At 50.6% G+C, this 21,908-nt stretch overlaps 2 protein-coding genes across 9 annotated transcripts; one reads left to right on the top strand and one right to left on the bottom strand.

Moving 5' to 3' along the window:
• The first annotated feature begins 9,433 nt into the window (after nucleotides 1-9,433).
• Nucleotides 9,434-15,998, top strand: SLC37A4 (solute carrier family 37 member 4). Of its 6 annotated transcripts, XM_054523541.1 has the most exons (10): nucleotides 9,497-10,307; nucleotides 10,785-11,127; nucleotides 11,936-12,168; nucleotides 12,491-12,734; nucleotides 13,270-13,428; nucleotides 13,677-13,762; nucleotides 14,285-14,398; nucleotides 14,608-14,673; nucleotides 15,034-15,172; nucleotides 15,287-15,998. In XM_054523541.1, exons 2-10 carry the CDS (start codon nucleotides 10,980-10,982, stop codon nucleotides 15,451-15,453), a joined length of 1,356 nt encoding a protein of 451 aa, XP_054379516.1. In that variant the 5' UTR covers nucleotides 9,497-10,307; nucleotides 10,785-10,979; the 3' UTR covers nucleotides 15,454-15,998.
• Nucleotides 15,999-16,681: 683 nt separating this feature from the next.
• Nucleotides 16,682-21,624, bottom strand: TRAPPC4 (trafficking protein particle complex subunit 4). Of its 3 annotated transcripts, none has more exon segments than NM_001132446.1 (5): nucleotides 16,682-17,035; nucleotides 18,438-18,564; nucleotides 20,089-20,192; nucleotides 21,043-21,217; nucleotides 21,390-21,624. In NM_001132446.1, coding segments are annotated over 5 exon segments (660 nt in total). In that variant the 5' UTR covers nucleotides 21,565-21,624; the 3' UTR covers nucleotides 16,682-16,956.
• Nucleotides 21,625-21,908: the final 284 nt, after the last annotated feature.

Raw genomic sequence — 21,908 nt, 5'->3', positions numbered from 1 at the left:
AGGCTGAGACAGGAAAATCAATTGAACCCGGGAGGATGAGGTTGCAGTGAGCTGAGATCGTGCCACTGCACTCCAGCCTGGGCGACAGCAAGACTCCATCACAAAAAAAAATAACAATAACCACGAAGGGTTGTCTTTTTTCTCTAAAAGTTGAACAAGTCAGATAAGTTTTGAATGTGGAAGTTTTGGGAGTTTTTTTTTTTTTGATGACTTTTAGACAGTTTCAGATTCACAGCAGAATTGAGCAGGAAGTACAGAGTTGCCATATACCTCCTGTCCCCACATCCTCGATCTCCCCCAGAGTGGTATATTTGTTACAATCACCCAAAGTTCTGTATGACACCATAATGGTGGGTACATATACATTTGTCAAAACTTAGAGAATGTGCAACACCAAGGCAACTGAAAAGTGTAGACTTTGGGCAAATATGATGTGTCAATGTAGGTTCCTCAGATGTAACACCTGTAGACCTCTGGTGTGAAATGTTTGTTATGGGGGAAGCTGTGAGTGTATGGAGGAAGGGAATATATGGGAATTCTGTATTTTCCCCTCAATTTTGCTGTGAACCTAAAAGTGCTCTAAAAAAAAAGGCGGGGCTAAGTGCAGTGACTCATGGCTGTAATACCAGCGTTTGGGGAGGCAGGAGTGGGAGGATCGCTTGAGGCCAGGAGTTTGAGACAACATAGCTAGACCTCATCTCTATAAAAAATAGTAGTCCTAGCTACTCAGGAGGCAGAGGCAAGAGGATCACTTGAGACTAGGAGTTCAAAGCTGCAGTAAACTATGATCGCACCACTGCACTGCAGCCTGGGAGGGAGAGACCCTGACTCTAAAAAATAAAAATAAAAAAAAGGCCCAGCGCACCTTGGCTTACGCCTGTAATCCCAACACTTTGGGAGGCCGAGGCAGGCGGATCACCTGAAGTCAACAGTTTGAGACCACCCTGGGCGACAAGAGCGAAACTCTGTCTCAAAAAAAAAAAAACGGGGGTGGGGGGCAGGCACGGTGGCTCGTGCTTGTAATCCCAGCACCTTGGGAGGCTGAGGCAGGAAGATCACAAGGTCAGAAGTTCGAGACCAGCCTGGCTAACACAGTGAAACCCTGTCTCTACTAAAAATACAAAAATTAGCTTGCCGTAGTGGCGGGCGCCTGTAATCCCAGCTACTCAGGAGGCCGAGGCAGGAGAATCACTTCAACCCAGGAGACAGAGTTTGCAGTGCGCCAAGACTGGGCCACTGCACTCCAACCTGGCAACAGAGCAAGACTCCATCTCAAAAAAAAAAAAAAAAATCTGGACCAGATGGCTTCACTGGTGAATTCTACCAAATATTTTTAAAATATTTATTTTGGCCAGGGATGGTGGCTCACATCTGTAATCCTAGCACTTTGGGAAGCTGAGGTGAGTGGATTGCCTGAGCTCAGGAGTTTGAGACTACCCTGGGCAACATGGCAAAACACCATGTCTACTAAAATACAAAAAATTAGCCGGGTGTGGTGGTGTATGCCCGTAGTCCCAGCTACTCAGGAAGCTGAGGCTTGAGAATTACTTGAACCCGGGAGGCAGAAGTTGCAGTGAGCTGAGGTCATGCCACTGCACTCCAGCCTGGGCAACAGAGCGAGACTCTGCCTCAAAAATAAAAACAAAAAATAGCCAGGCCCGGCTGGGCGCAGTGGCTCACACCTGTAATCCCAGCACTTTGGGAGGCCGAGGCGGGCGGATCACCTGAAGTCAGGAGTTCGAGACCAGTCTGGCCAACATGGTGAAACCCAGTCTCTACTAAAAATACAAAAATTAGCCGGGCTTGGTGGCAGGCGATTTAATCCCAGCTATTTGGGAAGCAGAGGCAGAAGAATCATTTGAACCTGGGAGGCAGAGGTTGCAGTGAGTGGAGATCGAGCCATTGCACTCAAACCTGGGGGATAAGAGCAAGACTTCTCTCAAAAAAAAACAAATAGCCAGGCCCAGTTGCTCACGCCTGTAATCCCAGTCAGGAGACCTCAGGTTGAGACCAGCCTGGCCAACATGGCAAAACCCCATTTCCACTAAAAATACAAAAAATAGCTGGGCGTAGTGGGGCTGGGCGCAGTGGCTCATGCCTGAAATCCTAGCACTTTGGGAGGCCGAGGCGGGCGGATCACCAGGTCAGGAGATTGAGACCATCCTGTCTAACATGGTGAAACCCCATCTCTACTAAAAATACAAAAAAATTAGCCGGGCATGGTGGCGGGCGCCTGTAGTCCCAGCTACTTGGGAGGCTGAGGCAGGAGAATGGCGTGAACTCGGGAGGCGGAGCTTGCAGCGAGCGGGGATCACGTCACTGCACTCCAGCCTGGGTGACAGAGCAAGACTCCATCTCAAAAAAAAAAAAAAAAAAATCCTCCTGCCTCTGCCTCCCAGTGTTGGGATTACAAGCATGAGCCATCCTGTTCAGCCAGGGGCTAATTTTGAAACAAGCCAGGAATAAAGACCCAGCTACCTGTGGGGAAAAGAGAGATCAGATTGTTAATGTGTCTGTATAGAAAGTAGACATAAGAGACTCCATTTTAATCTGTAACCCCACCCCCAACCCTGTGCTCCCTGAGACATGTGCTGTGTCAACTCAGGGTTAAATGGATTAAGGGCTGTGCAAGATGTGCTTTGCTAAACAAATGCTTGAAGGAATCTCAAGTACCCAGGGACACAAAACACTGCGGAAGGCCACAGGGACCCTTGCCTAGGAAAGCCAGGTACTGTCCAAGGTTTCTCCCCATGTGATAGCCTGAGATATGGCCTCGTGGGAAGGGAAAGTCCTGACCGTCCCCCAGCCTGACACCCATAAAGGGTCTGTGCTGAGGAGGATTAGTAAAAGAGGAAGGAACGCCTCATTGCAGTTGAGACAAGAGGAAGGCATCTGTCTCCTGCTCGTCCCTGAGCAATGGAATGTCTTGGTGTAAAACCCGATTGTAAATTCCATCTACTGAGATAGGGGAAAACCGCCTTAGGGCTGGAGGTGGGACATGTGGGCAGCAATACTACTCTTTAAGGCATTGAGATGTTTATGTGTATACATATCTAAAGCACAGCACTTAATTCTTTACCTTGTCTATGATGCAGAGACCTTTGTTCACGTGTTTATCTGCTGACCTTCTCTCCACTATTATCCTATGATCCTGCCACATCCCCCTCTCCGAGAAACACCCAATAATGATCCATAAATACTAAGGGAACTCAGAGGCTGGCATGATCCTCCGTATGCTGAGCGCCGGTCCCCTGGTCCCCCAATTTCTTTCTCTATACTTTGTCTGTGTCTCTTTCTTTTCCAAGTCTCTCGTTCCACCTAACGAGGAACACCCACAGGTGTGGAGGAGCAACCCACCCCTTTAGCTACCGAATCCTCCTGTTTAGGGGGAGTCATGAACAATTAATCCAAAACCACCAGGTAGAAGTCAAGATGATGCCGACTGGGCTTCCAGACAAGAAATTACTCAAAAGAGCTATCGGAACAAGACACACAGATACCATCCTGTACCACTCCCATATGTTTCCCATACCAAGTTTTTCTTATAAAATCTCTTCACTGAGGCCAAAAAGCTGGAACAGTCTTTTAAAGGCATGAGTCTGGCCATATCTCAGCTGTTAGCATTTGATTAATAAAACTGCTCTCTGTAGGCCGGGGGCAGTGGTTCACATCTGTAATCCTAACACTTTGGGAGGCCAAAGTGGGTGGATCACTTGAGGCTAGGAGTTTGAGACCAGCCTGGCCAACATGGCGAAACCCCGTCTCTACTAAAAATACACAAATTGGCTGGGCGCAGTGGCTCACACCTGTAATCCCAACACTTTGGGAGGCCGAGGCGGGCGGATTACCTGAGGTCAGGAGTTCAAGACCAGCCTGACCAATATGGTGAAACTGCATCGCTACTAAAAATACAAAAATTAGCCGGGTGTGGTGGCACACGCCTGTAATCCCAGCTACATGGGAGGCTGAGGCAGAAGAATCAGTTGAACCCGGGAGGAGGAGGTTGCAGTGAGCTAAGATCTCGCCACTGCACTCCAGCCTGGCAACAGAGCGAGACTCTGTCTCTAAATAAATAAATAAATAAATAAATAAATAAATAAAAAGAAAAAAAAAGAAAACTAGTGTTGATGAGGCTGTAGAGGAATTAAAACTCTCACATGGCTGGGTGTGGTGGCTCACGCCTGTAATCCCAGCACTATGGGAGGCTGAGGCGAGAGGATTACTTGAGCCCAAGAGCTCGAGACCTGTCTGGGCAACAATAGTGAGACCCCCATCTCTACAAAAAATAAAAATAAAAAATTAGCCAAGCATGCAGCTGGGATTATTCTGGTGGTTACTCTTGAATTATTAAGACCTATCCTTATGTTTATTTTTCTGTCAATTCCTTAAGCTTTCAAAATTGATATTATCCCCCTTTACCAAGTAAATTCCTCAGTATTAATTTATCAAGTTACCTCTCCCATGTTGATACCATCTCTAATTTTCTTTTTTTTTTTTTTTGAGACGGAGTTTCGCTCTTGTTGCCCAGGCTGGAGTGCAATGGCGCGATCTTGGCTCACCGCAACCTCCGCCTCCCAGGTTCAAGCAATTCTCCTACCTCAGCCTCCCGAGTAGCTGGGATTACAGGCATGCACCAGCACACCTGGCTAATTTTGTATTTTTAGTAGAGACGGGGTTTCACTCTGTTAGCCAGGATGGTCTCGATCTTCTGACCTCATGATCCGCCCACTTCGGCCTCCCAAAGTGCTGGGATTACAGGTGTGAGCCTCCGCGCCCGGCCTAATTTTCTTTCTTTTTTTTTTTTTTTTTTTTTTTTTGAGACGGAGTCTCACTCTGTCACCCAGGCTTCAGTGCAGTGGCGCGATCTTGGCTCACTGTAAGCCCCACCTCCCAGGTTCACGCCATTCTTCTGCCTCAGCCTCCTGAGTAGCTGGGACTACAGGTGCCTGCCACCAAGCCTGGCTAATTTTTTATTTTTAGTATTTTTAGTAGAGACGGGGTTTCACCATGTTAGCCAGGTTGGTCTCGATCTCCTGACCTCGTGATCCACCTGCCTCAGCCTCCCAAAGTGCTGGGATTACAGGCGTGAGTCACCACGCCCAGCAGTTTTATTTTCTTAAATGACATTTTCTTTTTTCTTTTCTTTTCTTTCTTTCTTTTTTTTTTTTTTTTTGAGATGAAGTCTCCCTCTTGTCCCCCAGGCTGGAGTGCAATGCTGTGATCTCGGCTTACTGCAACATCCGCCTCCCGGGTCCAAGCGATTCTCCTGCCTCAGCCCCCAAGTAGCTGGGATTACAGGCACCTGCCACCACGCCTGGCTAATTTTTGTATTTTTAGTAGAAATGAAGTTTCACAGTGTTGGCTGGGCTGGTCTCAAACTCCTGACGTCAGGTGATCTGCCCACCTCGGCCTCCCAAAGTGCTGGGATTACAGGCGTGAGCCACTGCGCCCGGCCTCTTTTTTTATTTATTAATTTTTCTGAGACGGAGTCTCTGTCGCCCAGGCTGGAGTGCAGTGGTGCAATCTCGGCTCACTGCAACCTCCGCCTCCTGAGTTTGAGCGATTCCCCTGCCTCAGCCTCCTGAGTAGCTAAGACTACAGGCATGTGCCATCACGCTCAACTAATTTTTGTAATTTTAGTAGAGACAGAGTTTTACCATGTTGGTCAGGCTGTTCTTGAACTCCTGACCTCAGGTGATCTGCCCTCCTCGGCCTCCCAAAGTGCTGGAATTACAGGTGTGAACCACTGTGCCAGGCCTTAAATGGCATTTTTAAATCTATCTGGGATTTATTTTGTGTGGAGTGTGCAATAGAGATCTAAGTTGATTTTTTCTAAATACCTAGAACAATTTATTTATTTATTTATTATTTATTTATTTTGAGGCAGGGTCTCACTGTCACCCAGGAGGGAGTGCAGTGGCGTGATCACAGCTCATTACAGCCTCAACCTTTTGGGCTCAAGCAATTCTCCTGCCTTGGCCTTCCAAAGTGTTTCAATTACAGGCATGAGCCACTGTGCCTGGCCTTATTTATTAGTTAATCCACTCCACTCTATTGATTTGGGATGTCTTCCTTTTTTTTTTTTTTTTTTTTTTTTTTTTTTTTTTTTTTTTTTACTTTTTTGGAGACAAGGTCTCACTCAGTTGCCCAGGCAGGAGTGCAGTAGCACAATCACTGCTCAGTGGAACCTTGACCACCCAGGCTTAAGCAATCCTCCCACCTCAGCCTCCTGAGTAGCAGGGACTATCAGCATGAGCCACCACGCCTGGTTAATCAAAAAAAAAATTTATTTATTTATTTATTTTAAATTTTGAGATGGAGTCTTGCTCTGTCACCCAGGCTCAAGTGCAGTGGCATGATCTCAGCTCACTGCAACCTCTGCCTCCCTGGTTCAAGTGATTCTCCTGTCTCAGCCTCCTGATTAGCTGGGATTACAGGTGCACGCCACCACACCCAGCTAATTTTTGTATTTTTAGTAGAGACAGGGTTTCACCGTGTTGGTCAGGCTGGTCTCGAACTCCTGACCTCATGATCCGTGCCTCAGCCTCCCAAAGTGGTGGGATTACGGGAGTAAGCCACCATGCCCCGCCTATCTTCTCATTTCTTAACATTCTTTGGAAATACAGTGAGCAAACTAGCATTTGGGTCCCACAAAAACAGGCGTGTTTGTGGGCACCTATAATCCCAACTACTCAGGAAGCTGAGGCAGAAGAATTGCTTGAACCCAGGTGGCCTGGTCCTGTAGTCTTAGCTATTTGGGAGGATCGCTCAATGCTCAGGAGTTTGAGGTTAGAGTGAGCTAAGATACCATTGAACTCCAGCCTGGGCAACAGAGCAAGCCTGTCTCAAACAAACAAACAAACAAACAAAAAAACAAAAAAAAACAGACCGGGCACGGTGGCTCACGCCTGTAATCCTAGCACTTTGAGAGGCTGAGGTGGGTGGATTACCTGAGGTCAGGAGTTCGAGACCAGCCTGGCCAATAGGGTGAAACCCTGTCTCTACTAAAAATACAAAAATTAGCTGGGCGTGGTGGCACATGCTTGTAATCCCAGTTACTCAGGAGGCTCAGGCAGGAGAATGGCTTGAGCCCGGGAGGCAGAGGTTGCAGTGAGCCGAGATCGTGCCACTGCACTTCAGCCTGGCTGACAGAGCAAGACTCTGTCTCAAAAACAAACAAACAAACAAATAAACAAACACCATCGACTGGGCACAGTGGCTCATGCCTATAATTCCAGGACATTGGGAGACCAAGGCGGGCGGATCCCTTGAGCTCAGGATTTCGAGGCCAGCCCGGCCAATATGGCGAAACTCTTGTCTCTACGAAAAATAGAAAAATTAACCGGGTTGGCTGGGTGCAGTTGTTCATGCCTGTAATCCCAGCACTTTGGGAGGCCAAGGCGGGGCAGATGACCTGAAGTCAGGAGTTCGAGACCAGCCTGACCAACATGGAGAAACCCTATCCCTACTAAAATTACAAAATTAGCCGGGCATGGTGGGGCATGCCTGTAATCCCATACTCGGGAGGCTGAGGCAGGAGAATCACTTGAACCCCGGAGAAGGAGGTTGCAGTGAGTTGAGATCACTCCATTTCCAAAACAAAACGATAGGGCTGTTAATTTAGGTGGTGGTTACAGGGGTATTAACATGTGTAAAAAATCATTGAGTTGTACATGTAAGATTCATGCACTTTTTATATTTTATTATGTGTATGTTAAATCTTAAAAATAAAAGGGGAGAAAAACCTGATGGCTCCCTACTCCTCTATTGGGTAAAGTAAGAATCTGCTCTGGTTTGGTTTCGGAGGAACTGTTTCCTGGTCCTCTGATCTACCTGGCTGAAAGCCCAGTGCCTGGTACAAACTAGGCTCCTCCCCAGTTTTGAATTAACGAAGTTCAGTGACATTGTCATCCTATTTTTTTTTTTCTTTTTGAGACAGGGTCTCGCTCTGCCACCCAGGCTGGAGTGCAGCGGCACGATCTCGGCTCACTGCAACCGATTACAGGCATGCGCCACCAAGCCTGGCTAATTTTGGTATTTTTAGTAGAGACAGGGTTTCACCATGTTGGCCAGGCTGGTCTCGAACTCCTGACTTCAAGTGATTTGCCCGCCTTGGCTTCCCAAAGTGCTGGAATTACAAGCATGAGCCATCACGTCCGGCCTGTCATCCTATTTTATCTCATCTCCTCCTCCTCCCTTCCCTGACCACCTTCTCTAGAGTAAAAGATCTTTGCTCTCAATTTTGGAACACTTACAATTCCTTCAGCCACTCTTGTTAGGAAGATATAAGGGAAGAGCGAGAGCCAGGAGGCAACTCAACGGCCAAACAGGTTTATTCACAGGAATAAGCCTGCAAGGAGTTCCAGTCAGGAGTCTGGCTGAGACCCTGATCGCTTACAAACTGACGCTTTTATAATAACGTTTCTATTGGGGAGGGGTCGGGAAGTGCTGGCTGATTGGGACTGTTGGGGACTTTGTTAGGCTATGTTACCTTCTGTTGAAGCTATGGGCAGGGTTAACATTTGCTCTGTTTCTGAGAACACAGTCATCATTGTTGTAAAATAGCATCACTACTGTTACTCCTCACAACTCTTACCTGGGATCAGTGAAAACCATTGTTGTTGAGAACTCTTATGGAATTTCTGAGCTCTTATCTAAATCATCTGTTGAGTCTTCACAATGACCTACCAGGCTGGTAGGAAACGGGAGCTCACAGAGATTAACCAAGGCCATACAGTTAGAAGGCCGTGGGTCTCGGACCAGAATTTGATATTTACCCCGGGCCCCGTCTCTGTCCCCAACAATCGAACCACAACTTAAAATTCCAAATTGTGGGCTGGGCGCGGTGGCTCACGCCTGTAATCCCAGCACTTTGGGAGGCCGAGGCGAGCGGATCACGAGGTCAGGAGATCGAGACCATCCTGGCAAACACGGTGAAACCCCGTCTCTACTAAAAATATAAAAAATTATCCGGGCGTGGTGGCGGGCGCCTGCAGTCCCGGCTACTCGGGAGGCTGAGGCAGGAGAATGGTGTGAACTCGGGAGGCGGAGCTTGCAGTAAGCCGAGATCCCGCCACTGCACTCCAGCCTGGGCGACAGAGCGAGACTGTCTCAAAAAAAAAAGGAAAAAGAAAAAAGAAAATACTATGTTCTCTTACAACACCTTTCCCAGACTGTGAGCAACTTGGGAACAATGATTATCACCTTAGTGTTCGGTGTGCTTTGTAGAGGAGGGCACTCACTAAAAACTGGTTTATTTAATGCAACCACAGAAGAATTGGACATGCCGTGCCCAGCCCCTAAGGGGCGCTATGTTCGTTCGTCCAAGGAGCAGCGTGACCTGCGGGAAGGAGTAAGTCGACGTCCCCAGCATGCGGGGCGGGGAACTCCACTGGCCGGCAAGCGAAGCAGCAGGCGAAGACCACGCCCCCGCCCGCCGCGCATGCGCAGCCTTCGCTGGCCCCGCCCCGTCCTATTCGGGCTCCCGCCTCTGTTCAGGTACGGGCGGTATGCGGGGGAGGGGCGTCACCTGAGGGCGGGGCTCTCAGGTCCTGGGGGTCCATTGTTGGCGAACCCCAACTTCCGATACGACCCGGAGCTGTTCCTGCAGTTCCGGAGACAATTCATGGGTCTTGGGGCCACCGAGGCGCTGTCCCTGACCACTAGCACAAGACCCCTTTCTATCGTGCCAGTCCTGTGGTCTCTGCACCTCTCCAGCTCCTGCACCCCCGGCCCCCGGGGTTCCCAGGCGTACAATCGCGTGTCCCGGGTAGCGTGAGGACCCACGGGGCTGGGCAGGTGCCACGAGTCCACCGCCTCTTCTCCCCCGCCCGCCGCCTCTCCTCCTCCCCCGCCCGCCGCCTGGCCCTCCCCTACCAGGCTGAGCCTCTGGGTGCCAGAAGCGCGGGGCCTCTGGGAGAATACGTGCGGTCGCCCGCTCCGCGTGCGCCTACGCCTTCTGCTCCAGTTGCTTTCCCAATTGAGCGGAAAAGCCGGGCCATGTTGCCGGGGCCCTGGGCGGGACGGTTGTGCCCTGCAGCCCGAAGCCCGCCGGGGCACCTTCCCGCCCACGAGCTGCCCAATCCCTCTGCTTGCGGCCCCTGCCAACGTCCCACAGGTTGGAAACCAGACCCTGCAGCCCCCAGCTAGCCCGAAGGAAGCCCAGACTGACGTCGCAGGGTAATGGGGACCCAGAGGTAGCTCTGTGGGGCCCCATCAGGACCTCAGCCCTTAGCGGGGCTTTCTGTGTGACACCGTGGGACCTGAACTGGGGAGGTCCCCCTTGCATAGAATTACAAGGGGCAACTGTAAGAAACAATTACATCTATTATGTGCTAAGGATTGAGAGTTCCACGGATTGAGGCCCTCTCTAGAAGGCTTAGAAGTGGGGTAGCCGGGGTATATGTCTGACTTTGTGTTTTGGTGGGGTGGTGATGAGTGGGTGTAGAAACTAATAGTGCCAAGTGCAGTGCCTGTCAACTAGTAAGTTAATAAACCTTCCGTGAATGAATGAGAAGGTTCTGTGACTGACAGAGCAGGGCTAGAGAGGGCATCTCTGCTCATCCCACCCCTACCTCCCCTGGGCTCATGCAGACAAAAGTAATTAGGTTGAACCTTTAATCAAAACTGGTTTCACAGGCAAGCAGACATGATAGAGGAGGTAAAGGCAGAAATCCTGGGGACACAGGGTGCTGGCCTGGCTCACAGGCATGCCTCCTTCTGGGACCTCCTCCACCCCCTACAGTTTGGCGCTCAGTAATCTCTTGTTTTCTTGTCTCCCTCAGGACACTGGGTCCCCTAGGAGCCTCCCCAGGCTTAATGATTGTCCAGAAGGTGGCTATAAAGGGAGCTTGGGAGGCAGGGTGGAGGAGGGAGCAGAAAAAACCCAACTCAGCAGATCTGGAAACTGTGAGAGCGGCAAGCAGGAGCTGTGGTCAGAGGCTGTGCGTCTTGGCTGGTAGGGCCTGCTCTTTTCTACCATGGCAGCCCAGGGCTATGGCTATTATCGCACTGTGATCTTCTCAGCCATGTTTGGGGGCTACAGCCTGTATTACTTCAATCGCAAGACCTTCTCCTTTGTCATGCCATCATTGGTGGAAGAGATCCCTTTGGACAAGGATGATTTGGGTGAGCCCTGAAACAGCAGGGTAGTGGACCTGGGGACACAGAACCAGCAGGACACATTGGGTGTTTGTGTACGGGCATGTCGTGTGGGTGGAGTGTCTGCACAGTAGAGGCCAGGGGCCAGTCTGCATATGCCGGATGAAGAAGCTCTGAGATCCACGGACATGGGTGTATGTGGGGCTAAGGAGGGCTGCTTATTTGATGGGTGTGTGCATGCCCCTGGAGGCACTGTTTATTCCAAGAGTGTTTGAGGGGCTTCTGAGCATGGTTTTCACACCTGTGTGGGTGCATGTGGAGGCTTCAGCGTGAGTGCTGGCTACTGACACTGTGAGCACTGGGAACTAAAAAGTTGGCACAACGACTTCATGTGGCCTGGCATGCTACCCTTCAGGAGGGACAAGGTCCCTGACTCCAATCCTGAGCCCTTCGCCCCATGTTGGGTGGTGGAGCAACAGAACTGCTAGAGGCCCGGGACTGGCATCCAGGGGGAGGTGGGAAATCCCATATGCAAATCCCAGGGAGGGGGAACTGCCATGTCCTGCTCCCTTTTTGTTCCCTGACAACTGTAGCTGAGAATCATGGGTCAGTCTGGGGCTAGTGCTGATGGTGAGGCAGGAGAAGTGGCTGAAGTAGTAGGGCCCCATGAGTGTCAGATTGCAGCGCAGGCTCCTCCTGTTCCTCTGGGAAGTAACCTGTCTCACCCCACTGGGCACCCCTACACACCTGACCCCATGCCTTCTTCCATTGCTCCTGTGTTTCTCCCCTGGTCCCTAACCCCTAAGTGTAAGTTCCCTGCTCCCCTCCCCTGCAGGGCTCATCACCAGCAGCCAGTCGGCAGCTTATGCTATCAGCAAGTTTGTCAGTGGGGTGCTGTCTGACCAGATGAGTGCTCGCTGGCTCTTCTCTTCTGGGCTGCTCCTGGTTGGCCTGGTCAACATATTCTTTTCCTGGAGCTCCACAGTACCTGTCTTTGCTGCCCTCTGGTTCCTTAATGGCCTGGCCCAGGGGCTGGGCTGGCCCCCATGTGGGAAGGTCCTGCGGAAGGTGAGTGCTTCCAAAGAGCCTGTTTGGATTGTCATAGAGGATGCCTAAAGAGCATGTGGGAGCGCCCCTTCTTACCCACCACCTCCACACCGAACCCAGAGCAGGTTCCTGAGCGGTTCCTGGCCAGCTCCTATTGCTTGTCAAGATATTTTAGGAGGCTGAGAGTGGTGGGGTCAGGTGGCAGAGGAGGAAACTGCCCTGCCAAACAGAAGCGCCCTCTCCCTCTTCCCTGTAATGTGAGCTTCTGGGGCTGCCCCACCTGACCCCACCCTCAACATGGGCAGTAGGCTGGACACCTATGTTGTCGCCCTCTGCCCCACAGTGGTTTGAGCCATCTCAGTTTGGCACTTGGTGGGCCATCCTATCAACCAGCATGAACCTGGCTGGAGGGCTGGGCCCTATCCTGGCAACCATCCTCGCCCAGAGCTACAGCTGGCGCAGCACGCTGGCCCTGTCTGGGGCACTGTGTGTGGTTGTCTCCTTCCTCTGTCTCCTGCTCATCCACAATGAACCTGCTGATGTTGGACTCCGCAACCTGGACCCCATGCCCTCTAAGGGCAAGAAGGGTGAGCCCCCATCCAAACCGACCACTGGGGCACTCATTCAGCAGGCAGGTTTTTGTTGAAGACTAGGCATTTGCCTGGTCCTGTGCTAGTCAGTGGATGTAGGGGAAGAGGTGGTAATGTAGGCTGCATGGGGAGTAAACAAAACTCCATCCCAAGAGGCAGTTAAGTACTGGACAAGTGGCAGAGCCAACAAGTGCTGTGACTCATGTTATTTTCTGGCCCTTCCTCACAACAGCACAGACTTCCCTGTCCTGGATAGATAGAATCATGAGCTTTAGTGGCTTGGTCCTGTTTGTCTTTCATTCATTGAGCTTGGTCCTTAAGTGGCTTGGTCCTCCCTGGTCCTGTTTCTCTTTCATTCATTGACCTTGCAGCGGAGAGGGGGAGAGAGGAGTGGGGTGAGGGAATACCTTTCATGCTGATCCTGGCTGTGCGGATGGACTCTGCCCCTGTGGCTGGTTAATGAATGTTGGGGGCTCAGGTTGGGGAGAGCAGTCAGGGCACAGCCTGACGCCCAGCCTCTTCCCACCTCCAGGCTCCTTGAAGGAGGAGAGCACCCTACAGGAGCTGCTGCTGTCCCCTTACCTGTGGGTGCTCTCCACTGGTTACCTTGTGGTGTTTGGAGTAAAGACCTGCTGTACTGACTGGGGCCAGTTCTTCCTTATCCAGGAGAAAGGACAGTCAGCCCTTGTAGGTAAGATGAGCATGGGGACAAGGGTGGGCATAAGGAGCAGGAACCAATGCAGGGGATGGAAATTCAGGCCTTGCTTCCTTTTATCCTCTTTATTCGTTCCTTGAGGCCGGGCACTACTCAGGCAGCTATGGCCAGTCACCCATGGGAACCCTGTACCTCTCCAGGTTTAAGCCATTGTGGGACAACCCCAATGTGTAACACCCTCCCACCCTTCCCTTCCCTCTTCCCACCACAACTCCCCACTGCAGGTAGCTCCTACATGAGTGCCCTGGAAGTTGGGGGCCTTGTAGGCAGCATCGCAGCTGGCTACCTGTCAGACCGGGCCATGGCAAAGGTGAGCGGGCAGAAGGGACAGGAAGGAGAAGGGTCCCTTTCAGTCTTCACAGCGTGGCTGGGACAGGCACTGGAGAGATGGGAGTCCCAGGGCACAGGCAGGTTGGCATCTGCTGGTTTAGACCGGGTGAAGAGGGAATGATTCCGGGCTGGTCTTAGCTTTCCTACGGTTGTGGAGGTAAGGCTCTTGGGGAGAGTTTTAACTGATGTGAAGGACAGCCAGAATATTTCTTAGCTTAGCTGTAGGTTTCTCCACAGCCCCAGGAAAACGGGCTGGGAACAGACTAGGTGCCCTCCCCAGCACGTGTCCTAGTCCTGCCTGATGGGGGAGGAAGGGATGTTGTGGAGTTTGGCCTCAGAATGTAATGAGCAGGTCCCAGGGCCTCCCAGAGCTGCCCAGGGCCAAGAACTGTGGTGGGATTGCCAAAGACCTGTCAGCAGAGGCCCTGCTGTGTCAGAGTCCAGGGGTGGGGGTTCTCTGCCCTGTTCTGAGGGCATGACATTGCCAGGACTGTATCCATAGGCGGGACTGTCCAACTATGGGAACCCTCGCCATGGCCTGTTGCTGTTCATGATGGCTGGCATGACAGTGTCCATGTACCTCTTCCGGGTAACAGTGACCAGTGACTCCCCCAAGGTAATTAAGAAAGGCCTGGCTCACGGCAGGGCACAGGGAGAGAAGGCAAGGGCCACTGACTCTGTCTCCCTCTCCTGGCTCCAGCCTGGGCCAATCTTTCCTTTGCCTCTTGGATTCCCTTTTCAGTTCTGATTGGACCACTCCTCTGTGTCTGGGTTCTCCTCCTCCACTCTGGGCCTGGTTTTCTTTTCTTTCCTGTGCTCCTCTAGGATGTTGCTTTCTGGACTCTGGCTCTTCACCCTCTCGCGGAGCTCACAGGCTTTACAGAGCATGAGGTGCCTTAAAGATATCTCTGGTTTTTCTCCTGGTCTGTCTCACCTTTGTCCTCCCCTTCCGCCTTACCCCCAGCCAATCCAGTTTGTGTAAATCCTGAGGACAGCCTCTAGCTCAGAGGGATGACTTCTGTACCTCCTTTCCTTGCCCACCTAGGTCCCTGGGTTTGCTCAATGTGGCATCTACTACTCTAGCTCTGTATTGTCAGTTGTGTTGGGGAGTGGGAGGAAAAGAATCACTTACTTACTGTCCCTTTATGACTAGTTTGTTCCTGGGGACCAAGCCGCCTTCTTGCTTTGGCAGGGGTGGGTAGGCAGGTCGGCTTTCCGACTCTGAATGCCACTCCACTCTGCCCTTGGCAGCTCTGGATCCTGGTATTAGGAGCTGTATTTGGTTTCTCCTCGTATGGCCCCATTGCCCTGTTTGGAGTCATAGCCAATGAGAGCGCCCCTCCCAAATTGTGTGGCACCTCCCACGCCATTGTGGGACTCATGGCCAATGGTAAGTGTTACTTTCTAGAGTCTCTCCCTCACCCCCACCCGTGCTTTGCATATAGACCAGTGAGAAGCTGGAGCTAGCACCACTGGCTTAGGTTCTTCCCCTTCCCCCTGACAGTGGGCGGCTTTCTGGCTGGGCTGCCCTTCAGCACCATTGCCAAGCACTACAGTTGGAGCACAGCATTCTGGGTGGCTGAAGTGATTTGTGCAGCCAGCACAGCTGCCTTCTTCCTCCTACGAAACATCCGCACCAAGATGGGCCGAGTGTCCAAGAAGGCTGAGTGAAGAGAGTCCAGGCTCCGGAGCACCATCCCACGGTGGCCTTCCCCCTGCACGCTGTGGGGGAGAAAAGGAGGGGCCTGCCTGGCTAGCCCTGAACCTTTCACTTTCCATTTCTGCGCCTTTTCCCTCACCTGGGTGGCACTGGAAGTTATCAGTGGCTAGTGAGGTCCCAGCTCCCCGATCCTATGCTCTATTTAAAAGATAACCTTTGGCCTTAGACTCCATTAGCTCCTATTTCCTGCCTTCAGACAAACAGGAAACTTCTGCAGTCAGGAAGCCTCCTGTACCCTTCTTCTTTTCCTAGGCCCTGTCCTGCCCCCATCCCCACCAGAAGTGAGGCTATCCCTGCAGCTGCAGGGCACTAATGACCCTTGACTTCTGCTGGGCCCTAAGTCCTCTCAGCAGTGGTCGACTGCTGTTGCCAATACCTCAGACTCCAGGGAAAGAGAGGAGGCCATCATTCTCACTGCACCACTAGGCGCAGTTGGATATAGCTGGGAAGACAAGATGACTTGTTATAGAAGATTAAAACTAGATTTGATACTGAACACTGTCAGTGATTCATTTTTTCAAAGTGAGGCAGCTTCCTTGGGAAATACTGTCAATACCTGCTCTTTCCACCCTAAAATGGAAAGACTTCATTTCCCTGGAATGGGGAGGCTGAAGTGTAGATGGACTCCTTTAAAGCTCATGCCTCCTCTGCCTTCACCTGAACATTGAATAGTTCAATGATTATTTTAGAGATAAAGCTATTGGGTTGTGGACAGATTAAATAACTTGATGGACGGAAGAAGTGTAACAGTGGTTTATTGAGTGTGTAGTCAGAAAGCCTAGGTTCAAACCCAGACTGTCAGTAACTAGCTTGGGAACTCTGAGGCAGGAAGTCGGCTAGATCTCTTGTCTGTAACAGAATGTACCCCTGGAGTGAGGGTGAAGGTCAAGGGAGCTAAAGCAGGAATGCCTGGCTGTAAGTGCTTGAAATATGTTCCATCATGATCATCATCATCATCATAACAGCCACCACCACCGCTGCACCACCCCAGGACCCCAGGAAATCAGCCGCAATTCTGCGACTAGATCCAATGCTCATGCTTCAAAATCTTATTTCATTTATTTAATGAACACCTATTTGTTATGTTTTTTACTAGAACATAATCATCTTCCCAGAATTCTCTAACCATTTTTGACTCACTTCCTGTATCTTTCCCCCAAAACCATCGATTAAGACAGATTGCAAACACCAAGATCAAAGGAATATTTATTACAACATTTATGGACCTAGCTCCTCCATAAATAAATCTGTACAGGGTTGGAAAGTAAGAGCATGGTATATACAGAAGGAAAGAGCACAGTGTTAAGGCTCAGGAATCGGTACAAGTCATCAGGGTCAGCATTCTCCCATTTTCGAGTGCACTAACAAGGCTGCTGGGATTTCCACGGGAGTGTAAACAGCAGTATTTCTGTTGCAGGAACTCTCAGAATTTGGGGGTCCATCACAGGTTCAGCCTATGACCCAGGTCCAAAAGTTCCAGCCTTCTCTGCCACCTCCAGAGCTAGCTTCAGGTTCTGGTCAAAGAGCTCACACCTAAGCCAGGCCCAGGGTGGGGAAAAAAAGTGTGAGGCCTGAGGCTTTCTCCCCACTTAAGCCAGGGGAAACTGCTTGAAGAAAACATATATCATGGAAGGCCAAGGTGGGCAGATCAGCTGAGGGTCAGGAGTTCGAGACCAGCCTGGCCAACATGGTGAAACCCTGTCTCTACTAAAAATACAAAAATTAGCCAGGCATGGTGGCAGGCGGCTGTAATCCTAGCTACTCCGGAGGCTGAGACAGAAGAATCGCCTGAACCCGGAAGGCAGAGATTGCAGTGAGCCGTGATCGCACCATTGTACTCCAGCCTGGGTGGTAAGAGTGTAACTCTGTCTCAAAAACAAAACAAAAACAAAGCAAACAAACAAAAATGACATAAACCCCAAGGAAAGTCTGTTTTCTCTGAATAGTCACCCAGGCTGGAATGCAGTGGTGCAATCTCAGCTCACTGCAACCTCTGCCTCCCAGGTTGAAGCGCTTCTCTTGCCTCAGCCTCCTGAGTAGCTGGGATTACAGGTGCACATGACCACATCTGGCTAATTTTTGTATTTTCAGTATTTTTAGTAGAGATGGGGTTTCACCATGTTGACCAGGCTGGTCTTAAACTGCTGACCTCAAGTGATCTGCCCGCCTCGGCCTCCCACAGTGCTGGGATAACAGGCATGAGCGACTGCACCCAGCGACTTGTTGTCTTATTTATTTAGAGACACGGTCTTGTTCTGTTGCCCAGGCTGGAATGCAGTGGCACGAGCATGGCTCACTGCTGCCTTGACCTTCCAGGTTTAAGCAATCTTCCCACCTGAGCTTCCTTAATAGCTGGCACTACAGGTGTCCACCACCGCACCAGGCTAATTTTCTTTTTCGTAAAGATGGGGTCTATGTTGTCCAGGCTGATCTCAAACTCCTGGGTAAAGTGATCCTACCCCCTCCGTCTTCCTAAGTGCTGAGATTACACACGTAAGCCACCGGCCTGTCCTTTTGTCTTACTTAAAAGTAATACTTGGCTGGGCGCAGTGGCTCATGCCTGTAATCCCAGCACTGTGGGAGGCCAAGGCAGGTGGATCACCTGAGGCCGGGAGTTTGAGACCTGCCTGACAAACGTGGTGAAACCTTGTCTTTACTAAAAATATGAAATTAGCCAGGTGTGGTGGCACATGCATGTAATCCCAGCTACTCAGGAGGCTGAGCCAGGAGAATCGCTTAAACCCGGAAGGCGGAGGTTATGGCGAGCCAAGATTGCACCATTGCACTCCAGCCTGGGCAACAAGAGCAAAACTCCGTCTCAAAAACAAACAAACAAAAAAAGTAATACTCTACTGTGCTTCAACTAACTTTGGACAGAGCACACAGGCAGGGGCAAGGAGGCTTTAAACAGTATCTGGGAAATGGGGCCACTTACCTGATGGGCATCTCTAAGGAGTAGAATGGATTCTTGAGGGCAAAGTCTGAGTAAATCTCATAAATCTTTCGGAGAAGAGAATCTATTCCAGCTTGCCTAGGATCTGCTAGAACCACAAACTTGATCCCTGGAGAGAGACCAAGAATGGTTACCAAAGGGTAGACACTGGAGCAAATAGTGTCATCCTGTATTTGTACAGCACTTTCAATTTTGCAAAAACACTTTTATAAGCCTATTTTAATTTTATTCTTTTTACCACATAATGCAGGAAAGGCAAGACTTTGAATCTACCAATGAGACCAGAGAAGTGAAGTAACTTTATTATGTCACCCACCTGGTTAAGACCAGGCTTTGAGTTCTAGCTCTGCCACTTACTAACAGTTTTGGAGTCCCTCAGCAGAAACACTGCCAGGCAGGGGACAAACTCAGGCAGTTTTCAATAAATTAAGGGGGTGAAGCAATGACACTCGCAATCCAAAGGTCATATCCATTTGGCTTTCAAATTTCATTTTGGAAAAACAAACTTAACACCTTCCAAAGTACATGCAACAGGAAATAGCATTAAGGTGAGTTTTATCTGAACACAAGATAACCTGTGCTGAACATGCTGGGTGGCATGGACAAAATCAGTTTCAGATTAAATATTGGTTTTGTATTCACAAAACAAACAAACAGATGTGTCTGTAAAATTGTGCCAGGAAGGCCGGGCGCGGTGGCTCATGCCTGTAATCCCAGCACTTTGGGAGGCAGAGGCAGGTGGATCACCTGAGGTCAGGAGTTTGAGACCAGCTTGGCCAACATGGTGAAACCCCATCTTTCCTAAAAAATACAAAAATTAGCTGGGTGTGGTGGCGGATGCCTGTAATCCCAGCTACTCAGGAGGCTGAGGCAGGAGAATTGCTTGAACCCGGGTGGCGGAGGCTGCAGTGAGCCAACATCGCGCCACTGCACTCCAGCCTGGGCAACAGAGCAAGACTCTGTCTCAAAACAAGACAAAACAAAACAAAAAACCTCATAAAAAATTAGCTGGGTGTGGTGGCAGTCATCTGTAGTTTCAGCTACTTGGGAGGCTGAGGCAGAAGAATTGCTTGAACCCAGGAGGTGGTGGCTGCAGTGAGCCAAGATCATGCCACTGCACTCCAGCCTGAGTGGCAGAGTGAAACTCCATTTCAAAAAAAAAAAAAAAGAACTGTAGGCCGGGTGCGGTGGCTCACGCCTGTAATCCCAACACTTTGGGAGGCCGAGGCGGGCAATCACCTGAGGTTGGGAGTTTGAGACCAGCATGACCAATATGGACCATCTCTACTAAAAACAGAAAAATTAGCCGGGTGTGGTGACACATGCTGTAATCCCAGCTATCTGGGAGCCTGAGGCAGGAGAATCACTTGAACCCAGGAGGCGGATCACGCCACTGCATTCCAGCCTGGGCAACAAGAGTGAAACATCTCAAAAAAAAAAAAAAAAAAAAAAACAGAGAATTGTGCCAGGAAAAACACACCCCCTCTTCTTGCTTACCAAAGGTATCTTTGGTTAACGCCCTCCTCCCACCTTCTCCACCACACTCCTCTGGCCCACCTGGAGATGCAAACTTGTCAGTGTCTCTTCCCCACCTTCTCCATCACACTCCTCTGGCCTCCGTGGAGATGCATACCTGTCAGTGTCTGGTAGCAGTGCAATTTGAATGTGTCTGTCTCCAGCATCTCAATGCCTGAGCTTCCCTGTTCAGGAGACAGCTGGGAGCCGATGGCAAAGAGCCTATATGCAAAGGAGGCAAAGTTGCTCTAAGGAAGGAGTGCTTCTCAAACTTCCACTGAAGTGTCCCTATTTCTGAGGAGTTCACATTACGGCCTAGGACAGTCAGAAGAAGTAGTGTGAACTGTCTGGCAGTAGTGTCAAAATTTCTAAGTTCATCTGAATTCTGTGAATATTTTACATTCATACTTTGTTACAAGACATTTTACATCTAAAACTTTGGGTAAAATGAATACTCTAAGAATATGTGCCACGCTTACTAAGCTTGTGTTTAAGCAAAGGCCGGCACATCTGATACCACAATTGAGAGCAGAAAAATATTTTTTAAGATCATTTAGTTAAATTGGCTTTCTTTAAATATGAAGAAACTAAGGCTCAGAGAAGAGAAGTTGACTTTAAGTAAGATGACCTCTCGGCCGGGCGCGATGGCTCACTCCTGTAATCCCAGCACTTTGGGAAGCCGAGGCAGGTGGATCACCTGAGGTCAGGAGTTTGAGACCAGCCTGGCCAACATGGCAAACCCCCTCTCTACTAAAAATAACAAAAATTAGCTGGTCGTGGTGGCACGCGCCTGTAATCCCTCCCTACTCGGGAGGCTGAGGCAGGAGAATCGCTTGAACCTGGGAGGCAGAGGTTGCAGTGAGCCGAGATCACACCACTGCACTCCAGCCTGGGTAACACAGCGAAACTCCGCGGCCCCTCCCAACCCACCCAGCAAAAAAAGATGACACCACTGCCATTATTACCTAAAATCTAGATCTGGATCGGTTGCGTTTTTCATAACACCAGAACGACGATTTAAGAAAAGATAGACAAATTACAAGCGCTGCCTTTCAGGAGACGGGGGACTTACGAGTGGAACATGGAGGCCAGCATGAGCTTCTCATTAGAAGTGAGGCGGGGCCGGCCAAATCGAATGGACACCGGGTAATTAGCAGGGTTACCCAGATACTCCAGCACCTCTTTCCCGTCGGCCGTGTACCTGCCATTCACGTCCATGCCATTGATGGCCAGCACTGCATGACCCACTGCAGAGGTGAAGCTAACGGTCAGCGAAGCTGCAGCCCCGGGATTCCGCCGAGGGGACAAGGGACCCAACACCACCCCTTTTCCCCCAACCCCGCACCTACAACCAGCCCACTTCTACAGCACTGGGGCCCTCCCACTCCCCCACCCGCCACGGGCCCGAGCCTAGCCCACCTCGGATGCCGTCCCGTTGGCCGAAAGCAACCAACACACGCTCATCGTGTAGCTTAAGCAGCAGATCCAGCGGGTAACTGAAAGTTTTCTCAGCCTCAGCCCGTGGCGCGTAGCTGTCCAACTGGTAAATCAAGCCACCAGCTTTGTTCACCACATACACACTAAAAATCGCCATCGCTGCCGCTGCCGCTGCCGCTGCCGCTGCCGCTCGGAAACTGGTATTCGGCCTCTACCCGACGGCCCCTCCCCGGAACCGCATCACAGCACTTGCCCCGGGCCCTACCCCAGCCACCGCCTCCTCCTCCTCCTCCTCCTCCTCCTCCTCCTCCTCCCGCGCCCTGCGTGCAGCCACCTGCGGCACCTGCGCACTGGGAGCGACACGCTCGGGCATAAAGTAGTGCCGGAAAGTTAGTTGCCGAGACCTGGTGGATTGCTTTTCGTTTATCAGTGCAGGAAAACGGTGTTATAGTACTGCGTCACAACTAGCGCAGACTCTTGCAGTATTTAGGCGGTGCGGCT

The sequence above is a fragment of the Pongo abelii genome, chromosome 9, assembly GCF_028885655.2.
Source record: "Pongo abelii isolate AG06213 chromosome 9, NHGRI_mPonAbe1-v2.0_pri, whole genome shotgun sequence".
In the NCBI taxonomy this organism is placed as follows: Eukaryota; Metazoa; Chordata; class Mammalia; order Primates; family Hominidae; genus Pongo; species Pongo abelii.
Note: the sequence above shows the minus strand (reverse complement) of the source record. Positions and strands in the feature narration are given on the sequence as shown.

Excerpts from the sequence above, each read along its gene's own strand:
- SLC37A4 (XM_063727830.1), top strand. The coding sequence starts at position 10,980 with ATGGCAGCCCAGGGCTATGGCTATTATCGCACTGTGATCTTCTCAGCC. Across the intron at positions 13,429-13,676 it reads AGGACAGTCAGCCCTTGTAG|GTAGCTCCTACATGAGTGCC; the intron begins GTAAGATGAGCA and ends TCCCCACTGCAG. Across the intron at positions 13,763-14,284 it reads CAGACCGGGCCATGGCAAAG|GCGGGACTGTCCAACTATGG; the intron begins GTGAGCGGGCAG and ends CTGTATCCATAG.
- TRAPPC4 (XM_054523756.2), bottom strand. The coding sequence starts at position 21,564 with ATGGCGATTTTTAGTGTGTATGTGGTGAACAAAGCTGGTGGCTTGATT. Across the intron at positions 21,218-21,389 it reads CCAACGGGACGGCATCCGAG|TGGGTCATGCAGTGCTGGCC; the intron begins GTGGGCTAGGCT and ends TCACCTCTGCAG. Across the intron at positions 17,368-18,437 it reads TCCTTAGAGATGCCCATCAG|AGTTACACTCTTACCACCCA; the intron begins GTAAGTGGCCCC and ends TTTTTGAGACAG.